At 40.8% G+C, this 15,970-nt stretch overlaps 1 protein-coding gene across 6 annotated transcripts in view; it reads right to left on the bottom strand.

Moving 5' to 3' along the window:
* The window catches only part of trdmt1 (tRNA aspartic acid methyltransferase 1), a 132,175-nt gene extending 119,322 nt beyond the window's left edge, over positions 1-12,853 (bottom strand). For 3 of the 6 annotated variants that reach the window (XR_007035687.1, XM_047349261.1, XM_047349263.1), the window contains exons 1-2: positions 12,715-12,853; positions 12,086-12,195 (exon numbers count right to left, since the gene is read on the bottom strand). Coding sequence is in view for 2 of the 6 variants with exons in the window: in XM_047349261.1 (XP_047205217.1) it covers positions 12,086-12,195; positions 12,715-12,778 (174 nt within the window). In the remaining 4 variants the exon portion in view is untranslated. Of the gene's footprint in view, positions 1-12,085; positions 12,196-12,714 lie in introns of those variants that run through there. The other 3 variants (XM_047349265.1, XM_047349264.1, XM_047349262.1) reach the window with 3 other exon arrangements.
* Positions 12,854-15,970: the final 3,117 nt, after the last annotated feature.

The following is a 15,970-nucleotide window of genomic DNA, read 5'->3' as shown; positions in this document are numbered from 1 at the left end:
CAATCAGCCTGTGGCACTGCTGAGGTCTTATGGAGGCCCAGGATGCTTCGATAGCGGCCTTTAGCTCATCCAGAGTGTTGGGTCTTGAGTCTCTCAACGTTCTCTTCACAATATCCCACAGATTCTCTATGGGGTTCAGGTCAGGAGAGTTGGCAGGCCAATTGAGCACAGTGATACCATGGTCAGTAAACCATTTACCAGTGGTTTTGGCACTGTGAGCAGGTGCCAGGTCGTGCTGAAAAATGAAATCTTCCTCTCCATAAAGCTTTTCAGCAGATGGAAGCATGAAGTGCTCCAAAATCTCCTGATAGCTAGCTGTATTGACCCTGCCCTTGATAAAACACAGTGGACCAACACCAGCAGCTGACACGGCACCCCAGACCATCACTGACTGTGGGTACTTGACACTGGACTTCTGGCATTTTGGCATTTCCTTCTCCCCAGTCTTCCTCCAGACTCCGGCACCTTGATTTCGGAATTAAATGCAGAATTTGCTTTCATCCGAAAAAAGTACTTTGGACCACTGAGCAACAGTCCAGTGCTGCTTCTCTGTAGCCCAGGTCAGGCGTTTCTGCCGCTGTTTCTGGTTCAAATGTGGCTTGACCTGGGGAATGCGGCACCTGTAGCCCATTTCCTGCACATGCCTGTGCACGGTGGCTCTGGATGTTTCTACTCCAGACTCAGTCCACTGCTTCCGCAGGTCCCCCAAGGTCTGGAATCGGCCCTTCTCCACAATCTTCCTCAGGGTCCGGTCACCTCTTCTCGTTGTGCAGCGTTTTCTGCCACACTTTTTCCTTCCCACAGACTTCCCACTGAGGTGCCTTGATACAGCACTGTGGGAACAGCCTATTCGTTCAGAAATATCTTTCTGTGTCTTACCCTCTTGCTTGAGGGTGTCAATAGTGGCCTTCTGGACAGCAGTCAGGTCGGCAGTCTTACCCATGATTGGGGTTTTGAGTCATGAACCAGGCTGGGAGTTTTAAAGGCCTCAGGAATCTCAAAATGTTAGCATATTGTGATAAAGTTAATTATTTTCCATAATGTAATGATGAAAATTTAACATTCATATATTTTAGATTCATTGCACACTAACTGAAATATTTCAGGTCTTTTATTGTCTTAATACGGATGATTTTGGCATACAGCTCATGAAAACCCAAAATTCCTATCTCACAAAATTGGCATATTATTAAAAGGGTCTCTAAACGAGCTATGAACCTAATCATCTGAATCAACGAGTTAACTCTAAACACCTGCAAAAGATTCCTGAGGCCTTTAAAACTCCCAGCCTGGTTCATCACTCAAAACCCCAATCATGGGTAAGACTGCCGACCTGACTGCTGTCCAGAAGGCCACTATTGACACCCTCAAGCAAGAGGGTAAGACACAGAAAGAAATTTCTGAACGAATAGGTTGTTCCCAGAGTGCTGTATCAAGGCACCTCAGTGGGAAGTCTGTGGGAAGGAAAAAGTGTGGCAAAAAACGCTGCACAACGAGAAGAGGTGACCGGACCCTGGGGAAGATTGTGGAGAAGGGCCGATTCCAGACCTTGGGGGACCTGCGGAAGCAGTGGACTGAGTCTGGAGTAGAAACATCCAGAGCCACCGTGCACAGGCGTGTGCAGGAAATGGGCTACAGGTGACGCATTCCCCAGGTCAAGCCACTTTTGAACCAGAAACAGCGGCAGAAGCGCCTGACCTGGGCTACAGAGAAGCAGCACTGGACTGTTGCTCAGTGGTCCAAAGTACTTTTTTCGGATGAAAGCAAATTCTGCATTTAATTCCGAAATCAAGGTGCCAGAGTCTGGAGGAAGACTGGGGAGAAGGAAATGCCAAAATGCCAGAAGTCCAGTGTCAAGTACCCACAGTCAGTGATGGTCTGGGGTGCCGTGTCAGCTGCTGGTGTTGGTCCACTGTGTTTTATCAAGGGCAGGGTCAATGCAGCTAGCTATCAGGAGATTTTGGAGCACTTCATGCTTCCATCTGCTGAAAAGCTTTATGGAGATGAAGATTTCATTTTTCAGCACGACCTGGCACCTGCTCACAGTGACAAAACCACTGGTAAATGGTTTACTGACCATGGTATCACTGTGCTCAATTGGCCTGCCAACTCTCCTGACCTGAACCCCATAGAGAATCTGTGGGATATTGTGAAGAGAACGTTGAGAGACTCAAGACCCAACACTCTGGATGAGCTAAAGGCTGCTATCGAAGCATCCTGGGCCTCCATAAGACCTCAGCAGTGCCACAGGCTGATTGCCTCCATGCCACGCCGCATTGAAGCAGTCATTTCTGCAAAAGGATTCCCGACCAAGTATTGAGTGCATAACTGTACATGATTATTTGAAGGTTGACGTTTTTTGTATTAAAAACACTTTTCTTTTATTGGTCGGATGAAATATGCAAATTTTGTGAGATAGGAATTTTGGGTTTTCATGAGCTGTATGCCAAAATCATCCGTATTAAGACAATAAAAGACCTGAAATATTTCAGTTAGTGTGCAATGAATCTAAAATATATGAATGTTAAATTTTCATCATGACATTATGGAAAATAATGAACTTTATCACAATATGATAATATTTTGAGAAGGACCTGTATATTGACCCTGTGGAGCTCCCAACGGGCAGTTCTGGTGGAAACAGGAGAGTCAAGGTGCACATTTAATTCTACCGTGATTTGGACAGCCGTGGTTTTATGTTTTTTGGATACAATCCAGGTTAGCACCCAAACATTCCTTTCAGACAGCTTCCTCTTACGTCCACAGTTAATCCTGTTGGATGTGGTTCGTCCTTCTTGGTGGTATGCTGACATTACCCTGGATACCGTGGCTCTTGATACATCACAAAGACTTGCTGTCTTGGTCACAGATGCGCCAGCAAGACGTGTACCAACAATTTGTCCTCTTTTGAACTCTGGTATGTCACCCACAATGTTGTGTGCATTTCAATATTTTGAGTAAAACTGTGCTCTTACCCTGCTAATTGAACCTTCACACTCTGCTCTTACTGGTGCAATGTGCAATCAATGAAGACTGGCTACCAGGCTGGTCCAATTTAGCCATGAAACCTCCCACACTAAAATGACAGGTGTTTCAGTTTCATTGTCCAACCTCTGTACATACATACATACATACATACATACAGACATACACACACACACACACACACTCTTGTTTTGCTATATGTAGTGAGGACCATGTGTTGACTCCCATTGACTTCCATTGATTTTCAGTCATTTTCAACCCTTTCTATGCCCTAACCCTGACAATAACCCTAAACCTAACCATTACCAGCGCATGCCTAACCCTAACCTTAACCTAAAGTCAATTCATACCTTAGTCCTAAACCTAACCGTTAGCAAAATAGGTCGTGAGGACCAGCAAAATGTCCTCACTTTGGTACAAACGGTCCTCAATTTGATGGTGAAATCGGGAAAATGGTTCTCACTGTGATGCCAAGACAGGAACATTTTTCAAAATTCAGATCAAAAATAAATATTTACTTTCAGAACGTACACACATTAAGTATATGACACTTCTCAGGGTTATGGGGTCAGGGTAAAATGGTATATGGAGACAAACAGTTTATGAAGCCTATTTACAAAAATATACAACTCTTGTCAATTTGTGGTTTAAAGAGACTTAAAAACATTTTGAGGGTGATCGGTGGTCACAACAACAGTTTTTTTGGCTAGTATATGTTAGCCGGACAATCACTGTATCCCATGTGCAAATTGACGTGAGTGGGGGGAGGGGGTTGTATTTTCAATCTAAGCTTGAGATGGGTTTGTTGTTCCCCCTGCACTGGGTGATCAGTGTTCACAACAAAAGTTTTTTGGCTAGCGTAACTACACGAGGTTAGCATCTACTGTATCCCATTCACAATTTGAAAATCGACTTGAGTGGGGGGGAGGGGGGTTGTATTTTTTAATCTAAGTTTGAGGTTGAAAAAAAACCAAAAACAAATACCTATTTTTATGTTTTGTGTTAGATGTTTATTTCCATAAACACACCTCTGTGCAGAAAAAACGTAGTGTATTGTCATACCAATTTTGTCAACATTCGTCGATGTAAACCATAAGTTGAATATTTCCTTTGTTTCCCCTGCTCAGAATTTGTAAAGCCACGTTGACTGACATCATCAGACACTTTGATGAGAATGATGCAAGACCCCGCTTGAGGAAAAATTGCCAGCGGCCAAAGGATCCCCATTTTATCAGCAGTGAGAAACTCCGCAGTTTTGGAGTTCATAAAAAACTACACTGACGATCAGGCCATCATGCTGCCTGGTCGACATCCTGGCCACAGGGATTGGCTTGTGAAGCTACTGCCAACACATGTGGCAAAGGCCTCAGTGTGGCGTCTCTATATGAAGTCTGCTAAGGAGCTTGGTGTGTATAAAAATATATTTTTATAGAACAGTAAAATTCTTCTAATGAACAGTGATGTAAAACTTCATCAAAAATTAATAACCCTGTGATATTTTTCTTTCAGGTGAGCGTGCAATTTGCAAATCAAGCTTCAAGGCGCTTTGGACCCAGCTACTCCCACACATAAGAAGCTGTAGTCCCCACACCGACCTCTGTTGGCACAGCCAACAGAATAATGACCAGCTTATAAGTGCAAACCTTCCAGAGGAGAGGAAGACTGCAGCAATCAAGAAGCATCAGGATCATCTTCAGCTTGTTCAAAAAGAGAGGTCTGTCTACAACAAGATGACTGCTGCCTGCAAAAAGACCTGCGACGACTATCAGTTGTCCATTGGCCCCTCCCCACCTTCCAGTAAGAAGATCAGGATGCACTACAGCTTTGACTTTGCACAGCAGGTATTTGTTCCACATTGCACTTTTTTTTCATATAAAGTATAAACATAAAACTGCTTTAACGATACAAAGCTTTTGTTTAATCTACTCTTTGTTATTTTTGTCCTCTGTCTTCATCAGATGCACTTCCCCTCGAACCCACTGCAGCCTGGGCCAATGTACTTCCTGACACCATGGAAATGTGGACTTTTTGGTGTTTCTTGTGAAGGCCTGCAGAAACAGGTGAATTTCCTAATTGATAAAGGCATGTCATCAGGGAAGGGGAGCAATGAAGTCATCAGCTACGTGCACCACTTCTTCACTCATTTTGGAGTTGGAGAAACTGATGTGGATCTTCATTGTGACAACTGCACTGGGCAAAACAAAAAACAATTTTATGTTGTGGTATGGTGCCTGGTGGGTCGCACACAAGCTTCACTCCACACTAAACACCCACTTCCCGATTGCTGGCCACACCAAATTTGCCCTGGACTGTGGCTTTGGGCTTATCAAACAAGCATATAAGAGGAACAGGGTCAGCACATTGGCAGATATCGCCAAAGTAAGTCTATTCCATCTGATAGAAAATCGAAGAAAGAAGTCAGTCATATGCATGAAAACTAATGTGCTTATTTCTATTATGGTCCTTCTGTGTACAGGTAGTGGAAAACAGCTCGCCAGAAAGTCGCCTCAACATCCTACAGCTGGTCGGACTGGAAGATGGCACGGTGTTAGTCAACACGTTTGACTGGCAGGCACACCTGAGTCCCTACTTCCGAAAGCTCCCACAGATCAAGAGTTATCAGCTCTTCAGGTATCTATTATGCAGACTTCCACAATCTGTATTTGTCAATAACAAAGAGACATGCAATAATTTAATTGTCTTTTGTGTGCTTTTATTAACAGCTTTGATGCAAAAAGGCCTGGTGTGGTCCTAGCTAGGACTCACAGCGACGCAGAGCCTGTTAGCTTTCAGCTGCTGTGTGCCCCGGAAGTTCTACCCCCTGTCGTCTGTGTTCCTGCCCTGCCTGCACCTGGACTGGCCACGGACAGGCAGACTTCTCTTTATTCAAAGATCAGGCCTTTCTGTTCCGATGAAGCGAAGGACATTACATGCCCAGCACCACAAAGCACAACACAGAATGGCACACAGAAGAGGATGATGGTATGACACTGTGACTTTGGCGTTTTGGCAATTTGTAATGTGTATAAAGTTGTAAATAAAAATCACATTTGTGACATGATCAAAGTCAAGTTATTGCCCATTTCTATTCCTGTGTCCATTAAAGTCAAGAGGTTTGCAGACATAAAATTTGTTGGGTACAGATTAAGTAGCTGCAGCACCAGCCTCTTCTAGATTAACACGTATTCAAAAGGTATAAGCTATTAGCACATAGCTTTTTTCATACCTGCACACATAAAATGAAGACTGATAAACAATATTTCTGCATGCTACAATAATCTTTGGACATTTCATATTACATATTAAGAAGAACACATCCATATTACCCTGATATTTTGCTAATTGCTGTGAGATGGGATTTCAAACTCTGCATGAGGCAGAAACCAATCACCAGGATGCAGACATTAGGTTGCAGTCATGATGCAATTTGCAGTCATAAATAATATAAAAAATAGATTGTAATGCAGTGCTGTAAATTATCTTTACATAGAAAAATACTATGAGTTAAGTGACAGAAGTCTGTTGCAGTCAGTTGGAGCTTCTGTTGACAAACAGTTGGGGGAGGTGGGCTATTTAAAGTTATTCAAATTAGCAGCTTTTGTCACCGCCCTGCTTTCAGGCAGAGAAAACAATGAATCTTTCATTGCTGATTTCTCAGAAAAGTAGTCTGACGAGTGCAGACATTCAGATGGTCGTATCTTCTTCAATTCTTTTTCGATTTCCACAAGTTTGACATCATTGGAAAGCTTAGACTCCACTCTTTCAGGATCGACCCCAGGTAGACATGTTCCTGGTTTTGCCATGGCCAGTCACAAATGACAACACCTCAGTGGACCAGTCTATGAAACCCCAGAAGTTTGCAGATGACACCAATGTTTTTAGACTGATCCAGGACAGTGATGGGCCTGCATACAGACAAGTGAATCGGCTGGTACACTGGTGTGGTCAGAACCATCTGGAACTTAACCCACTAAAGACTGTGGGAATAAATGTGGACCTTTGGAGAACACCCCCCTCAGCATCACTGTGCCTGCTTTGGTCCACTTCCGGTTCCTAGGAGAATGCACAGCAGAGACTCTACTTCCTGAGGCAACTCAATAAGTACAAACTTCCACAGGAGCTGCTGATCATCTTCTGAACTGCCATAATTCAGTCTGTCCTGTCTGATGTCCTTCAGGTGCTTCAACACCAGTCGCACAAAGGATTTCATGACCAGAGATGTCAGGGCGACATACCTGTAGTCATTTAATCCTGTGATGTTGGGTTTCTTGAGTACAGGGATGATGGTGGAGCAATTAGAGCAGGAGGAAACCTCCCACAGCCCCAGTGACTTGTTGGAAGATCTCAGTGAATATGGTTGCCAGTTGGTCGGAGCAGGCTTTCAGGCATGATGGGGAGACATTATCAGGTCCTGAGGCCTTTTTTGTTTTCAGATGCTAATAGAGCTTATTTACATCTTCCTCTGAGATCCTAAGTGCAGTCAGAGGGTTTGAAGGTTGGGGGGTGGTTGGTGTATGGAAAGAATTTGTGTCTGAATGGGATGTGGAGGAGTTGGGATGAGTTGTGTACTGCCGCTTTACATAATTGCAATAGAAGCCAATCAACTAATTTGCCAGGCAAGGATTCTGTTCAGGGTTGGGGGAAGGTCTCCTGCAGGCAGTCAGGTTTTTCAAACCATTCCAAACAGCAGAAGCGTCGCCAAGTGAGAAGCTTTTCTTTACCTTCCCACTGTAGCTTCTCTTCGATACTTTGATCTCCTTGGTCAGTTTGTTCCTGGCCTGCTTATACAGGGCCCGGTCCCCACTGCTGTGAGCCTCTTCCTTATCCCTGCGCAGCTGCCTCAGATGATGTGCAGAAGGTCTTTGTCTGCTCACACATGTCCTCACAGAAACTGATGTGTGTTGTAACCATATCAGTAAGTTGTTTTAAATTGGTGGCTGATGTTTTAAAAACAGTCCAAACTGTGCAGTCAAAGCAGGCCTGTAACATCCACTTTGACTCATCCACTTCTTAACAGTCCGAACCACAGGTTTGGAAGCTTTTATCCCAACCTCATCCCAACTGAGGTGGATCACAAAGTGGTCCGAAAGTCCCAAAGGTGCCCCGGTGACAACATGACATGCATCCTTTAAAGTTGTGTAGCAGTTGTACAGAGTGTTTTTCACTTAATGTGCTATAAGGAGGGAAAGAGTTGCAAAACCCCATTTTCTTAAATTTTCTTAAATTTCAACATGAGAGAGGTGAGTTCCCTTTCAGTAGGCTGTATCAATCTTTCTTCAGTTTTGCCACCACTTTGCTTCGTTTAACAGGACTGTTTAACCTGTTAAGCCCTGATGGGTATTAGAGCAATTTCCACCTGAAATTACTTAGCTGAAAAAAATCAAGTATAGCTCCACAGTTATAGGGTTTATGCAAAATTTTGGTATCTATGTAAAGGTAAAACACAAAAGAATATTTTTCAAGTGGAACCACTATTGTAACTGTTACCATGTCCGATTTATTTGTGATTAAACAGAGAAACAAATATCTAATTTTTTTTAGCAGTGCAAAATGTTTTTTTTGAATAAATATTGCAAAACAAACCTTGAAAATCATTTTTAAATACTAGAAGTATTCTCCTATTCTTCAACACCTTGACTATAACTGCAGCAAATTTGGACTAAATCAGTTGAAGCATATTTGTTCCACAAAGATGTTAGTGGGCAATGTGCCAGTCGGAGCTGGGATTTCAGCACAATTTAGCCAGATGTGCCAAAACTGTGCTGAATGTGTTTTTCATCTCATAAAAGGGAATCTGGTCAAATAAAAGTGTGGATTTCAATTGTAGGACTCCTTCTGTACATGACATAGCCTTTGGTCATAACATTTATCCTGTGTATCACAAAAGTGTACAACTCTGCACAGCATAAAATCAATAGAATGGAATGAAATCGCACTAAATTGTATCCTTTTATCTCCAACTGGAGGAATTTTATTGAAAAAATAAATAGTTGTAGAAAACAATGTAAACAGATTTCCAAAAATACTTATCAATAACAACTGTACAAATAAATGTGCAAGAAAAATTCACAATAAAAACTATATAAGCAAGTGACCACAGGAGTTTCTTGTCAGCTGAAACTGTCCTATTGCGCATTCAAATTGGTATTATTGATTATGGTCCGGATGGTGCTTGCACTAAAAAACTGCTTCAACAGAGTCAGCACTGACTGTGTGCCACTTGTCCTCATCACCACGTAGAGGTAGCCTGACTCGCGGGCCTCAAGTTTTTTACCTCTCTTTGTTAGCTTAGATAAGCTGCTCCATTTTCTTGGCACAGAAGCTACCTTGCGGGGCCTTGAGGCACTACATAGCTAACAGGCAGTTGGCTCATACTCCTCATCTTCTTCACCATTGTCACTGGAAAAACAGAAAGATATATGCTGAAGACTAAATTTATCTAGATGACAAGCTAAAAATGAAGTTGCATCTGACACTGACTTATGATAGGCCTAGAAACACAAAGGTAACACTGTAATGACGCATCATGTTTATTTTGTATCCATAATAGTTTGCACTTCTTACCTTGAAGAAGATAAAGCCTCAACTGAATTAGTGGGAGGGCTGGGTCCTTTCAGTGCCAGATGGTCCTGCTCCCTCCTGACTGTTAAAATATAGATAATTTATTTCCTACTGTACGCAAAAATAATAGAACATATAAAAGCAATGATGTAATTCTGTAAAATTAAAGTGGTATTAGTAAAGTGTCATTGATGTAACAGCTATATAACAGGCCTTCAATCAGTTCCACAAACAAGCCTAGCAGTTCTTTTGTCCTGTGGGGTTGTTAATACAACAGATTGAATCAATCACAAACAAATTTACTGACGCTCCACACAACAGTTTTTACAATCAGAAAAAAGGTTAAGCATTGTTGAAACAGCTGACATGTAATGTAAAGTTGTAACAGTATTACTTACTAGTGAACGGGGTCCCGAAGAGGTTTCTCATCTTTATCCACTTCAAAATTCAGCCTGCTGTCCCAAGAATCTTCTACTTCAAAGTCACTGCTCTAAAAAATCTTTTCCAAGGCTTCCAATGTGTTGATTTTACTCTTCTGTGACATTATAATGTTGAAGTTTACGGAAAAACACTGAAACATAAAACAAGCTGTGCATAAAGCGAAGGTTTCTACCACTTTTATAACCTCGGATACGCACGGGAATTACATGACCGGAAAACATCTCTTGAAGGCGTGCAATACGCTGCTGCAAAGGTGGGAAGCTCTAGTTTTTATTGGTACTAAAAAGTGGGGGTGGGGAAAAAGCACGTGTATTTCCTATAGTATTTTACCGCTAAGAATTTTACCCCTATGTATCATCTTGCGTGTTTAAATTGCTGTACAACCAAAAACAAAAGAATTTACAAATTTAGCAAATTGCTTTATAAACATTAAACCCTCCACTTATGAGCAATTTAGAAAAAAAAGAAAAACTTGCCAGTGTTTGACTGACTTTTAAAGCCGGTGAAAAATGGTCCTCCCTCCGCTCAACCGCCGGGTTCGTCGGGCTTAACAGGTTAAATCGTTTACATTTAATGATTGAAACTTACAATATTGATCCAAAATAGTTTTGACTCCAGCAGCTTGTTAATACAGACTGTATATTGTATGCATCTAGCATATTGGGACAGCAATTGTGTTTAAAGCTTAATGTCACGGGACACATAACGAAAAAGAATTAAAAGCATGAACTTGAACCAAATATCATACCCTCGTTTTAAAAGTTATGTACTGTAGTATTTAGAAAGGATCATAACTCCAATAGACACGTTGCAGTCAATCCGAAGCTTTGATCCATTCCCACTTGGTCCATAAACTGCTGGTTTGATCTCCATCTACCCTCAGCATGCATCCTTATTTTGGTTATTAATTTATCCCTTTTGTAGAATAGTCCTTAATTAGATGAAAGTTGTTGAACATGATTAGTTGGTTGTAAGAGGGACAATTTGTTTAATACATTTTCACATGGATAAAGATTTGCGTTTTATCTGCCAAAATAAGGTTAGTGTTGCACATCATTTGGGAAAACAGTTAATAACACAATGACATTTGTTGTGGTTTTGGTTAATAATGATCAATTATTAATGATAATTAACTAATTGTAATTATTAGGTGCTGTGAGTCCAAAATCACACCACCAGAGTGCATCTCTGATCTTGATTTGTAGGAAACGATTTTTGGTTAGGATTTATTTCTTCTGAATTATGATTTTTTATTATAATATATGATAGATATAATTATAATCAATAATCATAATCCCTTACAGTATTGCTGGTGAGACAGTGGCACTATAAAAAGCGCAGGAGGCAAAGAGCTATCTTTGGGAGTGCCAAGGATGGACAGAATCAGGAATGAGTACATCAGAGGGACGGCTTATATTAGATGTGTTGAACATAAAGCCAGAGAGGCCAAACTGAGACGGTTTGGAAATATAAAGAGGATGGATAGTGAGAACATTAATAGAAGGATGCTGGGGCTGGATGGAGTGAAAGAGAACATGAAGGTAGTGGGTGTGAGAGCTTTGCAGCCTCCGCTCTAATTTAGGGACTGCTAAACAAGACTGGAGTGAAGTTTGCTGATGATGTGCTTATCTATCATTTGAAACATTATTAGTTTAAAACTGTCTCAAGTTTGGACAGATTCTTACAAAAATTACACTTACTAAAATTAATGGAGCAATTATAAAAGAACTTCAAAATTGCAGAGAATAGTTTTTATTAGCGTTTTAGCCAGACTACAACTAAACTGGCTGACAAAAAAGAGAAATAAATCTATTAGTCAAATTAGTTTGAAATATATGGTTTACACGAGGTAATTGAATGACAAGTGCAAACCAGGACGAACCCGCCCGAAACTGAAGGGGAAAAAACAAACAAAACACACAGACTTTTAAAAATAATCACTCCATCAGCACACAAAGATTTTTCCCTTAAGTAATTTTCTCAATATTATGAGATAACAATTATGCGGTTGTTATGAGATAACCACTGAAGAATATGTAGAGTTCATGACCTCTCTTGTACCTCTGTAGTAATGGCCAAATTCTAAAGTATAACCTACCTCAATTGTATTGTTCCAGAGGGGGGTATCTGGAAAATTGTGCTTGTAGATTTTATTGGCTGTGGTATTTATGTCAACAGCAGCCACCACTTGGGCAGATATTCCACTTTCTGGTGAAGAAAAAAAAAAAAACAGATCAGATTTTTTGGCACTGGACCGACAGCCAATCAGTGTGTAATGTATTGATGGGCGCAAACTTATGCCATAGCAATTGGTTCAACATTTGAATTCCTCAAACTGAATCTGTAGTTTTAGTAGCCGTGAACGTGTAATAAATTACTAAATATTTGTATGAACAATAATTTGTCAATATATAAAATGTTTTGCCCAGATTAAGGGAAACTGGAACGCTACATCTCGGAGATGACGTAAACCCAGACATCCCAGTTCCGACCTCCGAGATTAATGGAACGCAGCAAAACTCTGCATCTCCAGGCTGAGCAGAGCCATCTCCGTGTTTAACTACGCTTAATGTGGGAGAACATACACAATCTGACCACGGTGAAAACGGGCTCTGCCTCTTACACTATCTGCAGTCTTTGCCGATGGTTAAAGAGAAAAATTAAAAGCCCAGCTCAGTCAGCTTTGATGAAAATAAAAAATTATTCAAAGAAATCCTTCTGATTTACCCTTTAACGCGTAGTGCATGCCACCGATCCCACTGTAAAGCTCCAGTACTCGTAAAGATCCCATGCTTCTTCTTCCACGGGAATCTTCTTCTGTTGATGTTTGTTAGTGGTTGGTAACCAGCGTAAAGATGCACTACCGCCATCTATCGGACTAGAGTGTGGTAGAATAAATGGACAGAAAAAAGAGGCTAGAATCTTTTCCACAGACATGTGTTCTTCTGAACGCTACATACTTTGCTGTCTTTCACAGTATAAGTAAACATAAGTTTTTCTTTCTTCAGCTTTTTTAATATATTTTTTCTATCTAAGCTATATCTGTTGCAAATTAGTAATTTTTTTACCAATTTCTGGTTGTTTGCAACAAGAGTTTTATAACACCTATTTTATAAGGTCTCATTCAGGCATGATCAGGCCAATTGGCATACCGGCAATGTACTGGCAAAATATATGTGTGTGTGTTTACACATATATATGATTGGACTACATGATGTGGTACCTGAGTTGACATGTGAAATAGAAATACAGGGTGTGTCAGAGAAACAGCTACAGGAGATCCTTCCTGCCCACATTTTTGAAATTAATTAAATTGAATTGAGTATGTTCCTGGATCTCAAGTCTCTAGAATGCCCGCAGTCAAAGACAAAGAAAAACCTCTGATTTTCATTCCACAACTGGCAACCCAAGGCTCCTCATTACCCAACCACTCAGTGAAACCTGTCTGCCCTCCAACAATCCCATTTCTACCACTGCTGCTCTCTCCACTATCTCAGTTCTCCATACAAACCATCACAAGGACTTCTCCCCACGGATTCCCACCCACTCTACCTGGCGTTTATATTCTACCCAAACTAGTAAGCTTCACGCTTGTCACCATAACATCCCTCCCAGTATATATGCCTCCGCTCATCTCTACCTTTCTCTCCCAGTGGCTCTGCTGGCCTGTTTCCACAGGAAGCTTCCAGGCACAAGTCAAAGACTACATTCATACTCACTGTTTTCTCAATAAACTGTTTGAAACTTGAAACCCATCATTTTGCGTGTTAGGCACTCTAAAAATATCAGAGGGTAATAAATATACCAGTCTTAGCTGATAAATTAATTGCAGAGAGAAGTAAAAAGGGATTCCAAACAAGCTCAAATCTCTAAAGAACAATCTGTCAGCGTTCTGTGGCTGCTAAAAACACCAACTTTCAAATGTTAGCAGAAACAATTTACAAATTTGATGTTACCATTTTCAAGTTCCCTTTTCAGCTCCTCATAAGCGTTTAACTTGTCCATGTCCTGAAACATACACAAGGCAATTACATACTAGCCACACAGGCTAGCTTTCTGAGTTAGCCAAAAAAAAAATGGTGCCACTGATTCGGTTTATTATACAAAAATAACTTTGCTCATATAATTATCCTCTATGTAAATTTTACAACCTGAACACCACCTAATATAACAGAATTGTAGCAACACAACTCACCGTGGTGTTATGAGCCTGAACTGTTTTATGGTGACGTCATTAACCTTATGTTCTGCCAATGTTGCATGTTGACATATTTGCGTCATTTGCAACAAGCTTTTCTCTGAGGCATGTGTCTGAGACTATTTAGTCTGATGCATTTTTTCTGAGACCTGATAGCTTTTTTCCCTGAGACCTGAGGATGCCTTAAAATGGCAACAATAGAACACTACCAGGTCATCTGGTTCTCCTCTATTTCTATAGATGTGTATAAAAATATTCAAAGGATTTTGAGTTTTTAGATTTCTGACCTCTCAGAAGAAATGTTCAAGCCCACCCAAATTAAAAGTCTGAGATTAACTTCGTATTCTTCCATGGAGCAATGACAAGGTCTCCCATTTTTCAGTCAATTGTACAAACATTGACACATACACACATATGTACATTAACTTGACTAAATTGTATCAATGACATTGGGTTATTGCAGAGAATACGTCAGGGCATTTTAAGCAAAACATAAAGGATGGATTGTAAAATTTCCCCCACTAAAACACAAACAACAACGGCGACTTTAAATGTACTTAAATCTTAAAATGTTCATGTTGGAAGTTCTTTCACATCCATCACTTTTATCCAGTGCTTTACATCTGCTGTATCTTTTTTTTGCTATTTTTACTTCATACATACATACATACATACATACATACACACATACACACACATACACACACACATGGTGAAGATTATAAGTATGTCAACATTTTTCAAAATTCAGATCAAAAATAAATATTTACTTTCAGAACGTGCACACATTAAGTATATGACATTTCACAGGGTGATGGGGTCAGTGTAAAATGGTATATGGAGACAAACAGAGTTTATGAAGTCTATTTACAAAAATATACAACTCTTGTCAATTTGTGGTTTAAGGAGACTTAAAAACATTTTGAGGCCAGCACATGTTCAAATGTATTATTCCAAAACCAAAGCACACAAAGAGGAAACAAGGAAGTCAAGGCCTCAGAGATGCCAGTGGCCATTGGAGCACGTGGGGCTGTGACCAAACAACTGGGATAGTGACTCTGGCAGTGTAATGGAAATTCTTTTATTAAGTGTTCCAAAGTGTATGACCTTTAGGTTACCTCACTCCTCAGAACATCTGTGTTAGAGGAGGAAGCTGTAAAAGCCATTATCAGAAGTTTAATAGTTAAAACTCATGCTTTAGGGGGATGTCTCGGGAAGGACAGATGGGTTCCTAGATAACTTTGTCACCTCTGAACCCGAGAAGGGTCTGGGGTCATAAAACACAGACTCTTTGAAGTTGAGATAACACTGTCATGTTCTGGTATAAATACTGTGTGTAACTGTTGATCGGGGCTCTGCTTAACTGACTTGCTCGGTGACAGAGTCATTCAAATGCTGAATGCCTTTGAATAAAACTTATAAAGACAAAGTGCGGATTTTCTCTTCTTGTGAGTCAACTTCTACCCACTTTGATAAGAAAATTCCACAACAATTTTGGTATCACGAACAGGATCTAACGTGCCAGAAGAACCGCAGGAGGGGACACGGATGCCTGGCCAGCCTGAGAGTTGTTCTCAGTCCACTTCCATATTACTGAGGGGAGTCCGGGTGCCCACCTGCGGCTTCTGGCCGATTGGATCCGAACTATTTGTCTTCAAATATATCTGGGTGAGACGTTGCTCTGTATGATATAATGTATATTATTATTTTTATTACACATTAACCATCATCTCCTAACTAATTAATTAGGTTCCAGAGTTGCGAGAGGGAGGACATCAGCTGAGG

This window comes from Girardinichthys multiradiatus, chromosome 21, assembly GCF_021462225.1.
Source record: "Girardinichthys multiradiatus isolate DD_20200921_A chromosome 21, DD_fGirMul_XY1, whole genome shotgun sequence".
Lineage (NCBI taxonomy): Eukaryota > Metazoa > Chordata > Actinopteri > Cyprinodontiformes > Goodeidae > Girardinichthys > Girardinichthys multiradiatus.
This window is presented reverse-complemented; position numbering and strand designations above follow the sequence as displayed.